A 15,700-nucleotide genomic window follows, 5' to 3' on the forward strand; every position below is an offset into this window, starting at 1 on the left:
CGACGATTTTTGGAACTAAGTTTTAAGCTACTTTTCACAAGGAAATATTATGACTAAAAGAAATTCACAAGTTTCTTAATGTTTCCGAGAAACACAGGTTCTTCACCAGGTGTCAATGATATTAAGCGTTTTAAATCATGCATGACAGTTAATCCTGGGATGTCCCGTGGAGAACATCTAGCGTGGCGAATATCCAGCACCGCAGTGCGCCGATATTCGCCATGCTTTCGTCCTTGGCCGGCCGTCCCCATTAAAGACATTTTAATGCATTCTCCGGAGAGCGTTCATGGGGTCAGGGCTTCAAAAAAGGGACTTCACTAGGGTTTTTAATTATTCGTAGTTTTCAACAATTCTAATAAATTAAAAAAGATTAAGTATTCAAATATTTGTATATATACGTATTTTTTTTCTCGGTTTTTACTAATATTTATGTATTTAACTACTTAGTGCAATTGTTTTTATTAATTGCATGTAAAATAATATTCAATTGAAAAATAATTATTTTAATTATTTTCATAAACATTAAACATTTTTAATTTTGTGGAATATGCATAACACAATGCTGTGCAAATTACTTATCAGCGAGGGTGGCAAAAAAAAAATGCTTAATTTGTTATTTTACATAATTTTTTTCAGCTTTTTTAAATCACCAGAATCAGGATTTGCTGCGAATGGATTAATTTAGCAAAATTTATGGAACATTTAAAATAATAATTTTATCGAATTGATATACATAAAGATTGGATCTGTATCGGCATCTATTTTGTGTGGATTTGCATATAAATGAAATAACTATAAATAAATTAACCGCGATCGAATTATTGAATTCATTAAAATAAAATGTTTGCGTTTTGAAACAATAAATACGAAAACGTAACACGAGCTTCACAAGAAATTGCGATGCACATATATTTTTAATGATTATAAAATTGGGACTTTTCAACATTTTGTTCCGTTTAACGAACGAATTCTAAGAATTTCGGTCATAGTAGATACGGCCGAATTAAGATTATCACCAGAATTGAGATTAATTTAATAAAATTGATGGAACATACAATATCTAATAATGTTTGGAACGAATTTGATATACATAAATATATATTATTGAACTGTAGAATTTAATGAAATAAAATATTTGAGTCTTGAAACAGCAAATACAAAAACGTAATACGAACTCTATAAAATTTGCGACGCACGCCTGTTTTTTAGATAAACGGTAAGGGATTATTACGGATAGGCCTTTTTACATTTTATTTTATTTAAAGAACGAATTCTAATAATTTCGGTCATAGTAGATACTACCAAATTAAGATTAATTCAACAAAATTGATGGAACATACAATAACTAACAATGTTTGAAACGATTTTGATATACATAAAAAAACAATTATTGAACTGTTGAATTGATCGTTTTACAATCTTTGCGTCTTGAAACAACATACACAAAAACGTAACACGAGCTCTACATAAATTTGCGACAAACATCTGTTTTTACCATAAGCGTTAAACGATATTAAATGGTGGGGAATTTTCAACACATGAATAATTGTCTTTATGTGCTATTTTGTTACGAATGAAATACTCAAAAATACTATAAAGTAGACCCCCTAATAACACGGGAAATTGAGAACGTGCTAGCTGGATGCCCATTACCTTATGTGTAAGCGAGCCAAATGTAGAAAATCTCACCACACGCGTTTTATTCGTACGTACGTATTGCAAAAAAATGTATGAGTATTTTTAGTCCCCCAACTACACGCACCCAAATAGCCGTGTTATTGGGGGGACTTCTGTATGTTTATATATCGTGTTTTAACACTTGTCTCCGTGTGCCTAGTTAAACACCTCAACACACATCTCTCTCGTTACTCACGTTGTTCAACTTCAATTTAGTTTTCATTTTGTCTGGCTTGTAGTGTCCGGACAGTTGGTAGAGCACGGCTCTGGATCGTCTTCGGCCCATGTTGGCCGACGACGGTGCTTCCGGATCCAGGCCACCATTCGGGTCTGGAAGGAGGCAAGTAGAGTCAGCGCGGAAGCGTGCGCCCAGTAACGCCGCTGCGGGGACAAAGGGAGATAAAGCTAGAGTCACAACCCCGGCCGACGGTCTCACGGGCCCTGTCAGAGAAACAACCACAAACATAGTGTGCCAGACAACCAAGCTCAAGCCTCAAATGATCGAAAAATTTACAAGAAAACCCTTCGAAGCACCGAAAGTGAGCGAATGTACATAGAGTTGCCAGTGTAGATCTGACGCTATCTTCAGAATAGGCCACGAGCATAACCAAACAGTTACAGGATGAATAATACTCATCATCCCGCGAGTGACCGATCGTGGTCATAACCAATTGAAAGCGTGACAACATCAGATTTAACGTGGCAACTCTCAAGGCTGAAGAGGCAACTTGATAAACTCAGATCTTATATTTAAATGTGAAAACTTATTCATGGCAAATATTTAAACGCCATCGCTAACCTCTTTTATTTTTTTAAAGAATAGTACAATAATTTATATATTTACCAGGTATAAAAGGAATGAACTAATTTGCTGATAAATGTTGAGGTCCGTAGAATTAGCGTTGGTATTTGCATATTTACCGATAAATAGATTAATAATAATTTTAGATCTGTTTTTACCAAATATGCATTCAATGCGCTTAAAATGTTATCATTATTATGTGTCATATCAATGGATCAGAATCATATATGCCTATTTAATATGTTTTATATGTCATTTTACTTTTTTTTCATTAAAACGAAAGTTTCGCGTTTTTTTCTGCTGTTTTTTTATAACATTAAAATGGTAATATTATAGGGCGAAAGAATATCAGTGATAGTCGACTTCTTTATGAGAGAACAACGATTCAGATATATACGAGAAAAGATAATTTATTTTACTACCTTCATTGCTAAAATATATAATATAATATTCTTGTATTTTTATTTTCCACAACATATTAATATATTTTTCATATGTTGTCAAATATTAACAAGCGTGCATGTTGTTCTCTTCAATTTAATATAAGTAACATTGTACAATAATATATGCTACATAACATCTTGTTTTTTTTATATTGCCAATTATATATTTAAAACACTAACTTTAACTCTTTAAACGCCAGCGACTCACCAGTGAGTTACTTGATGGTTCACTTCATAATTAGCGATTTTTTGACAAAAACTAAAAATATTATTTAATATATTTATAAAAATAATTGTAGAGCGACGTATACTGAACTCAGCTTTTTTTAAAAAGAGATGAGAGATAAGTGAAATAAAAGACGACACACAAATAAATCACTTGCGTTTAAAGGGTTACCAAAATACAAAGCAAATATTCTATAAAATTTGTGTAATGAACTTTTCATTAATTCATCTAAATTATGTAAATTTATGTATATAAATATATATGTATATATTTATTTTATTCTTACTTGTGAAACAATATTTTTTTAAATATTTTTATGATTAATTATTTTATATAGTTTAAAGCACATATTTAATTTATTTAAAGATAATAATTTTGATTTGCATACAAAAAAATAATTTCTCTACTTTAAAAATCTATACCTCAAATTGACACAATGTTTATGGCATAATAATAGATAATCCCGAAATTGATGTCGTTTTTTTATGCAACTTAAAAATCACATTGAACGGACTGATTTAGTTTCTTCACCAGCTGATAAATATATTAAGTAGGATTTGCTTTCATTTCTGCAGCCAAGACATCATCGTCCATCTTTACTGGTCTCCCACATCTAGTACTATAATTTTCCGTTCAAATTTGATTGAACCATATTTGAAATTTGCGGATATTTAATAAATCACCTACCACTTTACAAATGTTTTGAGTGGCTGTAAGTTGCAGTTTTTTAAAAATAAATTCATATAACATGCAATTTAGTACAAATTATTTACTTAGTAAAAATTCTGGCATTGTAAATTTTGCGGCCCAATATTTTTTAATATCGAAGTGTAAAGTCTAGATGTGCATCAACACAGATATTAAAAATACGTGCTAAAATACGACTGAATGTTAAAAATTAAATTTAAAAAAACGACATTTATTTCGGAATTACCTAATATATTATAGAATACTATTAAAATATATTTTTAATGCGATGATAGAGACCAAATTTTAATTTTACGAATTTTGTATAAATTTAATATTTTTGGATAATTATTAAAATATATATTTATTAATTTTAAAATTGAATTGTAATTCTGTCAGTTACATTGCCTTATAAAAATATTTATTTCAACGATAAACGATGGCATAAGAATTCAACAAAAACATTTTCTTAGTGCTTTAGAAATCTCTTAAAACAATGTTAAAGGCAGCTCCGTGAAATAAAAGCAATTTCTGAAAATAAAATAAACTTGTTAACAGAAGATCAAAAATTTATTTCAAAAGCTCTCATAAGTTTTCGGAATTCTGCTACGGCAAAATATTTCCACACATCCAAGTTTATGTTATAATTCAGACAAATCTTGATAAATAAAAAATATATTCAATTAGACTGATAATAAATAAATGTTATTAAATATAAACCTTTTTATATGTATATATTATACACAACCGTAATAATATTTCAAATTATTTTTTCTCATACATTTTAGGCACATATTACTCTGACCCATGTCATATATAAAATATTACATTATATATTATAATATCGTTTCATATTAAAATAAACAATAATTTAAATAGCAATATCATTTATAATACACAATAAACATCAAGCGATAAGCGTAGATATATATTATATAATATACAATATAACATAACATTGATAACATTCATATTTGTCGCATATAGCATAAACTGATAAAAAAAAATCACGGACGTTGAAATAAAGAAAAAATGTAATGCATTATCATTAGACGTTATCTTAGAGTTTAATTTCCGTCGATATATTTTATCTTATATAAGGAATCGCTTTTAAGGCGAAAACTTTCTAAACTTTTGACTCAAGCTTGGCATGTTTTAGTTGACGATTAAATAAATTTTATAATAATTAGATTTTCTATCTAATCTATTGATATTTTACAGTGCTATATATGTGATATAATATAACAAAAAATAAACATAAAACATCTAAGTTCTGGGTGAAATAATATTTATTGTCTGGCATCACCGGTTTGATATGCGGAAGGGCCATAAACTAATGTGTCATTCAGCTGGCATGCCCGTCTATTATTTATTTTACTATACGGACATGTTCATATAATGATATTACATCTATGCTTATTTATATACGTATATTAAATTAATATAATATACTTTAAAAACAAACAAAAAACTGACATTAGTAATAAAACTTGACGAACTGACGAGAGACCAACAAACACAGCGTGCAGGTTATATAGGTGACTCATGCTTTGTTTGAGCAGTTTTCAATATACAAATCTCATTTTTTTTATTGACAACAGCATGACAATATGTATTTTAATTACAAAAACGAGATTTGAGTTTTTATTTTTAATTTGAAAACTGCTTTTGTGGGGGTTGTTTTGGATCTGGGTTTATTCGAACGACATTGCATATGCACATGTATTACCACACACACACATATACGGACATAAAAAATATAAATAAATATCATATATTATAAAATAAACTATATACTATCTTATCTATGCTTATAAAGCAAAACATGATCATTAAATATGTTAAAGACTAGCACTTAACAAACAACTTTTTTTTATTTATCGAAACGGAATCTGTTGTTTAAAAGTATTTCCTTTTACCCACTCGAAAAGCAATCTACCTTATGGTGCTTTTACGATAAGTTCACTCTCGGAAACCCATCAACCGCGTATATATTTCGCGAAAAATTAAGGCGAAAGTCGATAAGAAAAAAATGTTAGAAATGAGTCTTTTTCTACATTTTTCACTTTTGTCGACCCCAATAACGATTTTCTTAAACTACGTTTGTAACATTAAATATGTAAAAGAATATCCCTGATATATTAAATATATACATACGTATTCGATAAGATTATCAAATCAAGGATTAAAAATAAAACACATTTTTAATCAAGCTGGGTGGGATTTATAGCTAGCAAGCAATCAACAATCAAGACATATGTATGTATATACATGTATATATAATATATAAACTCAATATGAGATGAGCACTAAAAACTACTTGTGTAATATACATTGATTGTTTTGTGCTCATTTCATTTGCACACAGGCTCACACATACTTATTGATAAAAGCTATAGGCTAGACTTACCACTGTCAAAATCTTCAGTCGTTGACATTTCTGCCATTTTGGTGTTTGTGATGTCTTTGTGGGAAGCAAGGAACAATACCACTTCCCTTTTCTCATTTTTGATAGGTACAATATCCAGCAAGCACCAAAAAGGCGTTCCTGTAAACATAAATAATTGATAGCTATCATTGGTGAGAGAGAAAATCGTTTTGATATAAAATTGACGTTATTCAAATTAAAAGATTTAACATTCTAATAAATTTATAATATTAAAGACTAACATAAATAATAAAATATTGTTTCAGTTTTGATGCATGTTTTAAATGGAAATTACCTGGAAATAGTTATAATGATATTGATTTATAGCACGTCAAGCTTATAGTAACCAATGTATATTAATTGTAAATACATACAAAATGTATGTATACATAAATTTATCCTGATGGATGCACATAAAAAAGCAATTCAGCTTTACTGTTAAATTTTATTTCATTATAAATATCTGCTTTATATCAAATAACCACATGCATCACTGCAACTTTATAGATAGATTTAAATATTAAAAGTTCATAAGTAAATCTCGACGTTGAACAGTCATGAAAATTATACAGAAACAATTTTACTTAACCACGCATTGAAATTAAAACAAAAACTTGGTATAACAAATTCTTTGAAAATTCGTAAAGGCTTCTAAAGATGTATAATACATCTTACATTATATTTATAAAGACATATATTTATGTATTTGTTTGTATTTCGCAATACGAACACGAGAATATTGTTTAACAATTACAGCTATTCCGCCAATTTGGACTTGAAACAGTATCTCTTGATAGAATTTAAATAATGGGCCGCAACTCAAATTTCTCCCTAATTCACCGTCTATGGTTTCGAGCTAATTCCTAAAACTACTTCAAATTGGTAGTAACACACCGATAATTTCGCCTAATGTTTGCACCTGTTAAGCGAATACAAATATATTGGTTACGGTCTGGAAATTGCGTTGGCGTATCGCGTAATTTGCGAAATAAGTAATAAAGATTAATATAACGAAGCCTTCAAGTTGAAGCCGAAAATTATTTATAAAGCTCGTTTGGGGTTTTGTAGATAAGACTTAACCATTTCGCTGAGATTCGCTGTAACAGCCACGCGTTAATTAGTAAAATGCTCTTAAAAATATTTTGATTTTTAGAAAGTGAATTGAAAATTATCCTTCTTTTAAAAAGAAAATTACATAAAAACACATTGACTGCCATAAGACATTAAGACCACAAACTAGCATTATGAATTTAAAACCTATATTACGGTACAAATAACGAAGAATTGATTGTTTTGAGATAACCGACCGTTTTTAAACAGTCAAAAGTTTTCGGTTGCAGTGCTATAAAAATATTTTTCAATCTCATTGCATGAAAACCACTTTCCCCTTATTACTATTAAAACACTTAATACTAATCAAATCGCCAAATCAATGCAGATGATATAGTATGAATAAAGAACATTTAGATCCGAAGTAAAGCAGTGTGTGCCACAACAAAATTCTGTCAAAATATTATTCGAATAATTTTTTTTTGCTTATAGCTAAAATCATTAAATATCATAAATTAACACAACATAAAACTATTGTATTCAAATCTTTTTCCATAAACTTTGAAGAAAGTTTAACGCCCGTAATTCACCGCCAGCAATTAATCACTAGCGGTTTACTGCCGCGTCAATTGATCGCATAAACAATTTATAATCTACAAATGATCGCTAGTATATTTTGCCGTCTAGAAGCAATGTGATGTGCTTGATCATATCATAAAAAAATCTTACAATAATTAAATTTAGATTAAAATAAACTTTCCCAATGCAAAGCAAAGGTTCAAACAATCCAACAGTATATAAATTCATATCAAACATTTTTAATTCCGAAACTGTTTTAATGTAATGTTAACTGAAATAAACGCGTACCCAAGCATTTTTACTAATCTATATAATATATAGTTTTTAACTTATCTAAAGTTATTTAAAGTGTATAGGCTAAGAACAAAATAAATTAATAATAAAGAACTTTTACTTTATTAATTTAAAATAAATAAATAGTAGTGCGTTATTTTAATCAACTGGTCTATCTAATTTGTATTTTTTTTCTGCGCTTATTCTGAACAAAATTTAACTCCTAATTATGACGTGTTTCAAAGTGTAATAATAAACTAAATTTCAATTTGTTAAGCAGCATAAAAGAGACGATAAGGTGGAAGAATGTGTTTTAAATCTGAATGATCGAAGTAATTAGAAACGAAAAAGATAAATTCATATCGAATACATTTTCATCAGTAGATATATATTTTTACCAATGAAAATATAAATTATCTGACAGGTGCTAGTAAAATTATATGATTTTAACTTTTCTATATGTAGTAACATATATATTTACTCTCAGGAGAAAATAAGCGGAAAAATAAGTACAGACAGACATCGAATCTCACATATTGCTCCACAGTTTGTCTGCATTTCGATACTACACTATGTTTTAAAAATATATTAGTGATCCTTATCGACATTACTATGGCCTTCTAATATAAAAAAGCTGATAAAAGTATTTTCAAACCGAATCTTGGTCAATAGAAGAGCGCAAAAACAATTATCACTTCTCAGAAGGCAAAAATTCACGTCAAAAGCAATAAAATCGTGTCGGCGCCGTCGCAGTGGGAACGCTCGGTAACGAGCGTTCCCACTGCGACGGCGACGGCACGATTTTATTGCTTTTGACGTGGATTTTTGACTTCTGAGAAAGGATAATTGTTTTTTGCGTTCTACTATTGGTCAAAATTCGGTTTATATGTTCTTTATTTGATTCTCACTTATGATATTTTTCTATAAATTTTTCATTTTATATTTTTTTAAGTCTTAATATAAACGCTTGATAATCGAGCGTTTTCCACTATAAATCCACTATATGGCAACACTGAGCAGCAAAGAAAACACATCATCAGGAAAATATTATGACTAGATATTTTTAATGCCTAATTAAAATATTTCGCACAAAATATGATTTCAGAAAATATGTCGCAACGGTGGCTAATTTTTGTATTTATTTGTAGCATATAAAGGTTAACTCGTACCTACTATTATTTATTCAAAAAATATTTAAAATGACATTTTTGTCATGAGGTCCAGAATCATTGTTTTTTTCTGGTTCTGATAATAAGTATAATAAACTAATTCCATGATGTGAATGTAGGTAAGTATGAGAGAAGAACTATTTTTTGAGATTAACTGGCATTAAAAATAACATAATGTTGTTTTTATATAAAGCACAACAATATAATTTTACAGATATTATATATAAGATTATGTCTTTCGGAAGCTTCAAATATATGGAACTATTTTGGTTATATTGCAAATATTTTTTGCTTATATTATATTCTGATTTGTTTAATATCTTTGCATAAAAAATCTTTAAAAAATATCGAACATAAGTAATTTAAATAAATTAAAATTAGTATTTAAAAAAAATATTTTTTTTTTAATAAAACGACACTAAAATCTCGGATTACCTGATACAATTAACATTACGGTGAACTACATTATAATTTTAAATAATTTTTAATATATTATTACGCAATTTAATAATAGAAAAACCACAGTTCCGCTAATATTGAAATCCTGGTTTAAGGGTATAAGAGGGAGATAACTTTAAAACGTATTGTTTGATAAATTCAATATTTACAATGTGAATGGAAAACTAATTAATCCTACAAACTTAATTCAAGAATTCTCCATAATTTCTAGTGTTTCACTTTAAGGGACGTTTAATTTAACGACCTTTCTCCCTAAAAAGTTGATAAGTGTATTTAATCATGTTAAATGAAGAGTATTTTAAATATTTATTTATAAATTTAATAGTGCATTTTTTAACATTATAAACATCTACTCACTAGTTAAATATTAATTTCATGTGAATTTCCTTGTGTTAAATTAATATTTATCTATCGTCGAATCCCATTTAAAATCTGACGGTGTATTTAAAGGCGCCGTTAGCTGCCAGCATACACATCGTACATAATTTATGATCTACGGAAGTTTTCAATTTTCCTTGACGTTTATAGTAGATTTAATAACCGTTGATGCCTAAAATGAAATTATACGTACCATTTTTCTTATAGAATATAACTTCTAGCTTGAGCTCGTTCTTTGACTCGAGGGACAGTTCGATCTGCGTCTTGTGCTCCTCCATGGTGTCAGATCCATACAGAAATCTACAGGCGCAACCCTTCTGCATAATCTGGGCCCTCGAGAACCCTGTCAGTTCGCAGAATCCATCGGAACAGTAAACAATGGGATACACTGTAGGCACTTGCGCGTTGCCAAGCACGAAGTTGCTATCTGCGAACAAACATAAATGAAATGTATCAAATCAACGGTCTTATTAAAGGTAAACAGGTAAGATACACACAGTTTCGGCTTATATAAACATACTATGGTTAATTAAAGCAGAGTAAAGTGTATTGTTAATGATGGCACAGTAGCGAAACGTCCCTTTCGCAAAAATAACATCAGCCTACACCATCATGAAATCTAAGTGAATATTGTGGATTGTTTTCTTGTTTGTCAATAGTATGAATAAAAATTAAAAATAACAATTTTAAAATTACCAAAACATATATTATACTTTAAACTAACATTTTTCGAAACAAATAATTAGGATACATGTTTTACTAATAAATTTTAATTAAACTATTTTATATTATTTATTGTCAATGGTTAATAAATGTACATTTTACTTACAAACAGACTTTATATTTTATGAAAATTCAAAGGGATAAATGTAAAAAAATGTGGAAAATGTTTTATGTATAATATAATATAATTTATATGTCATACTTAATTTACCCCGTTTAAAATAACATCTGGCTAGTTATTAAATTCTACATAACAGTAATCAAATTATTTACATCTTTTCATCCATTTTCTTTGGAATGTTGGTATGATATATTATATTTAACGAATTTAAAAATTGTAAGCAATATTTATTGCTTTAAAATTTGTCTAAACATAAATCATATGTAGTAAATTTTTTAAATTAAACCTTACAATCACTAACTCAACTAAATAACTTGACTTGTAATATTAAGTTTTTGTAAAATAATGAATAAAATATTAAATTAAGATAAACTTTTAGAATTCTTAAGGATACTGTATGAAACACAATAAAATTTTTGAAAATAATGTTTTATAAAAAAAGTTTGAGAGTCAGCAAAACACCTGTAATGTCACTTTTGAACACATCTGGCACAAGCCAAGTCAAGAACGAACTGAATACGGAGAAACATTGTGTCAAGTTGTAGCGTCATTCTTAAATTCGGATCAAAATATTTCGTTATACTGAGATCAGTCTTCGTTACAATGAAAATATTTTGTATGAAAGTTTTTCGGGGACAAATTGAAGATTCGCTATACTGGAAATTTCGTTATTTCGGTATTCGTTATAAAGATATTTCGCTGTATTAATTTTTAAAATAGGTTTGTAACTTAACTAAATATTATTAAAACAAAAAAATTCTAAAATGTTTTCAACATAAAAATTAATATTAAAACGTAACATTTTGTATCATTTAAAAGTAGGTTTACAGTTTAAATAAATAATAATAATAAATAGCTTCGGTTACAAATCCGCTTAAAAATATTACTGATATAAAAATATATTTTGTTACACCTTACTGACGCTACAACACAATCAATCACCTATAGCTGGTGTAATGTGAGCGATTATAAGTCATTGATTGTGTTTTAGCGTATTTTATGTGTTTGAGGCCCAGTTTTAACACTGCATATAACACAATTTTATCATAAATTTAAATTTTAGTAATAAGAACGTTTTTTAGTTACACCATAAGTTACTTTATAATTAAAAAAAGTTGTTTATATGTTTTATGTGTAAATATAAAAGCCAGTTTTTAATTACATTTACTAATTAGAAAGAATCAAGCACCTATTATGTTACTTTAGACCAAAAGTGCACTTAAAAAATATTAACAATTTTTAGACCTTTGTCTATTTTTATTAAAAAATATTTTGATTTATATATTTTTTAAAGAAAATGTTTTTTCTGGCATTATATATTTTAATAATTAATAAGTGCAAAAAGTTTTCACTTTATTTAAAATTGATAATAAACTAAATATATTTAAAATCTATAATAAATTAAGAATGTTTAAAATCCATAATAAAATAAAAAATATTTTCAAGGTTGAAAAAAATATTTTGAATAAATCTTGCAATTTTATTCTGAAACTTTATAATTTAAAAAATATTTAAATTAGTGTTATACAATTTTGTATAATTTCCTTTCAAAGGCGTCAGTAAGAGGGATTTTTGCAACACTATGTGCTTAGTAGTTGGTTGGTAATGAATAGTACTTATTTTAAGCTTTGCCCCTTTTTGTTAAAAATGTTTTTTCAAGCGAAATTTAAAAAAAAATCTAAAAACCATAATTTTAAATTGTGAACGTTCGCCAAAATTTAATAAGTACACCTTTTTCTATATAGAGAAGCCAATACAAATCCACGTTATTTATATTATATTTAAAATCCCATATAAATTAAACATATTTTTCTTAAGTTAAAAAAATATTTATTTTAGAATTTGATGACTTTTATACATACTTTGATAAGTGTTTTACAATTTAAATCGATAAAATCAATTTCGTAGTTCGTTCTCAAGCACGCCCAAAACCGGGACTCCCCATGACACATGACACTTTCATCATCTGTCAAGCGCGCGCCGGGATACAGCTTAGTGCGATTAAATAAACAGTGAAATATGTTATAATCACAGCATTTTTGTTACAAAGTGTTAGTTGAAGATGATTCAAAATGGTGTAGCACTTGGAATTATAAACAAAAGTTTAAGTTATGAGTGTGCCAGTAAGTGTTTGGTTATATGAATAATATATCACGGTTATTCTAACAAAATTACTATTGACTTTCTAGGATCTAATATTAAAAGACAAACAGCAGTGATTTGGCAATTAAAGATATACATGCCAAAGTTAATTAAACATATTACAATGGTAGTAATAATGAAAAATCTTATTTTACCCACTATATAGTATCGTTTACAGTTAATTTTTAGAAGCAATGAGAGATCTAATAACATTTACGTATGGCAATCAATTAAAATACGACGTACAACTTATCAGTTTAAGAAGTGATGCCAATCTATGTGTTTAATCTTATGCTAACTTCCGTCAATTTTGTTTTTCGGTTTTCATTTAAATTTAATTTTTGGATTATATTAGTAGTAATAATGTGTTCAATGTTTACTCTTGATAAAAGTCTTATTGTTTTTTAATTATTTTTCAGAAGCAATGATGGAACAATTTGATGACCTATATAGCTACAACGTACAATTGGTATATATAAACACAGAGTGAATCTTCTCATGTTGAAGTCATTGTCAGTAAGTATTGCCTTTTTATAAAAAACATACTACATAAGTTTAATGTAACTGAATAGCTTGAATTTGGGTATTCCTAAAGAGGAATGATGACACAGAACAAAAGTTGATTAAAAACCATGACGTATACATACATATTTTACCACACCGGAAGTAAAAATAAACCACTCTTAGATATTTTGGTTATCAGTTATTCCAGGTATGCAATCACATATTTATAATAATTGTAAAATGTCGTCTATTAGATAACATCCAAGAAACTACACATATGTATCTATGAATCTCATATGAAACTATACATATCACTCGGAACGGAGCGATCTTGGTGATTTTTTTTGCTGTGATAATGTTTTTAATTTATTTTGTTGTAACCAAGCTTCTTCAGTTAAATAACTGACTGCATCACAATCATTGTCACGCGATCGTTGTAAAAGATAGATCCCCAAATATCAATAGATAAAAAATACGTTTTATTAGCATTTATACGGTTTGATCGACAATAACCTCAATCTTCATACCTACTAAGTACACATTTAAAACATACCTAGGTACGTTTTAAACGTTCAGTGAAATCTAACGTATATGTGCATTAAATCGGAAGCAATGATAATGTTTATGTAATATAAAAGGAAAAACTCACTTTTCGGCCTCGGAGCCCATCGCCGGGATTTCAAAATTTGAAGATTTCATTACGAAGATTGTTTTATTATTGTTTATCTAGTTTAATCAATGTATTCTTCTAATCCTCAACACATTATGTATATATTTAATTTTCATGGTTATAACACACCTAGTTAATTTGCAATCTGATTATTTATTTTCAGACAAATGACGAATTTATGAAAATTATTGTCGCCTAGCAAAATATTACTATTAAATAATAATTATTTAAAACTGTTGTCATGGTACTGTCAGCCATCTTGTTTTATATTTAAATGCTTATTTTTCATTGGTCGAAACAACAGAACACATTACCGGCGGCTCAAAAATCAATCGGAGCAAATTAAATTTTTATTTTATTATTATAATTGAATATATTTCCTTTGTTTTCGTGTATTATACACCGTTCATACACTCTGTCTCCAACAGTTAGTGATGCCGGAGACCATCAACAGCATTTCGCGACGGTAGACCCGTTAACGGTCGTCAATCGCGATGACCAAGGAAGGAGGTCTGGCCTAGCGCCGGAGTGCGCAGTACTCCGGAGCAGACGCCAGGCTGGGTTAGATCTCAGTTGCCCATGGGCTGAAACTCCCGAGCCTAATGCAACTACGGGACTTAAAACAATTATATATAAGATAATATTTTTAAAAAGATAATGCAAAATTTTTGTATGGTTTTTAGAGTAGTGTTAAAGTTACATAATTTATAATTTAAGTATTAAAAAAACGATTAAAATATGCTTCTTTAACTAATGCAAGTAGCCATAAATATTTTTTTACTTTTTAATAAAATTTTAAAAATAAATTTCAATTAAATATATGTAAATTGTACTAATACATGTAATACATGTATTGAATTATTTAATTTTAATTGTTCCAAGTTTAATAATAGCTATTAAATATTAAAATACATAAAATATAATGGATGTAATTGCTATGAATGCTTATTTGAATTCTTCGCTGAAAGAATTCTTCGACAAATATTTTGATTAAAATAAAACTTGTAGTATATTTTCATAAAAATATAATATCATAGCAATAGTATAATAATGAAACGAATATTACAAATTGAAATTTCAAATGCTCAAAAATAATCTTATTGCAGTAATTAAATTTTGCTGTAAAATTCACATTATCTATTGAAAACATTTTTAAAAATAATTAAATATATACAAATACATTGAACAAAGTTTCTTATATTTAATATAAGTATAATCATAGCTATATTCAAGTCAAAACCAATCTAATAATTCATTTAAAGTACATTTATCACAAAATAGTATTTACATACGATTTACTTGACTTTGGATTTATTTACATGATAATATTTAACAAAACAAGCTTTTTGATTAATGTACATTTATTTAT

General features: G+C 28.1%; 1 protein-coding gene and 1 long non-coding RNA gene across 8 annotated transcripts in view; one reads left to right on the top strand and one right to left on the bottom strand.

The window, feature by feature from the left end:
• LOC148226434 (uncharacterized) overlaps positions 1-15,700 on the top strand; it is a 236,011-nt gene that overhangs the window by 219,751 nt on the left and 560 nt on the right. The gene's annotated exons all lie outside the window — the stretch shown is intronic.
• The window catches only part of Elk (Eag-like K[+] channel), a 120,567-nt gene that overhangs the window by 24,627 nt on the left and 80,240 nt on the right, over positions 1-15,700 (bottom strand). For 2 of the 6 annotated variants that reach the window (XM_088204504.1, XM_088204503.1), the window contains exons 3-5: positions 10,365-10,598; positions 6,246-6,383; positions 1,874-2,118 (exon numbers count right to left, since the gene is read on the bottom strand). In XM_088204504.1, the coding sequence (XP_088060630.1) occupies positions 1,874-2,118; positions 6,246-6,383; positions 10,365-10,598 (617 nt within the window). The remainder of the gene's footprint in view (positions 1-1,873; positions 2,119-6,245; positions 6,384-10,364; positions 10,599-15,700) is intronic. The other 4 variants (XM_088204508.1, XM_088204507.1, XM_088204506.1 and 1 more) reach the window with 2 other exon arrangements.

Source organism: Plectrocnemia conspersa, unplaced genomic scaffold (genome assembly GCF_051122295.1).
Source record: "Plectrocnemia conspersa isolate PC_06_02 unplaced genomic scaffold, ASM5112229v1 ptg000014l, whole genome shotgun sequence".
NCBI lineage: Eukaryota > Metazoa > Arthropoda > Insecta > Trichoptera > Polycentropodidae > Plectrocnemia > Plectrocnemia conspersa.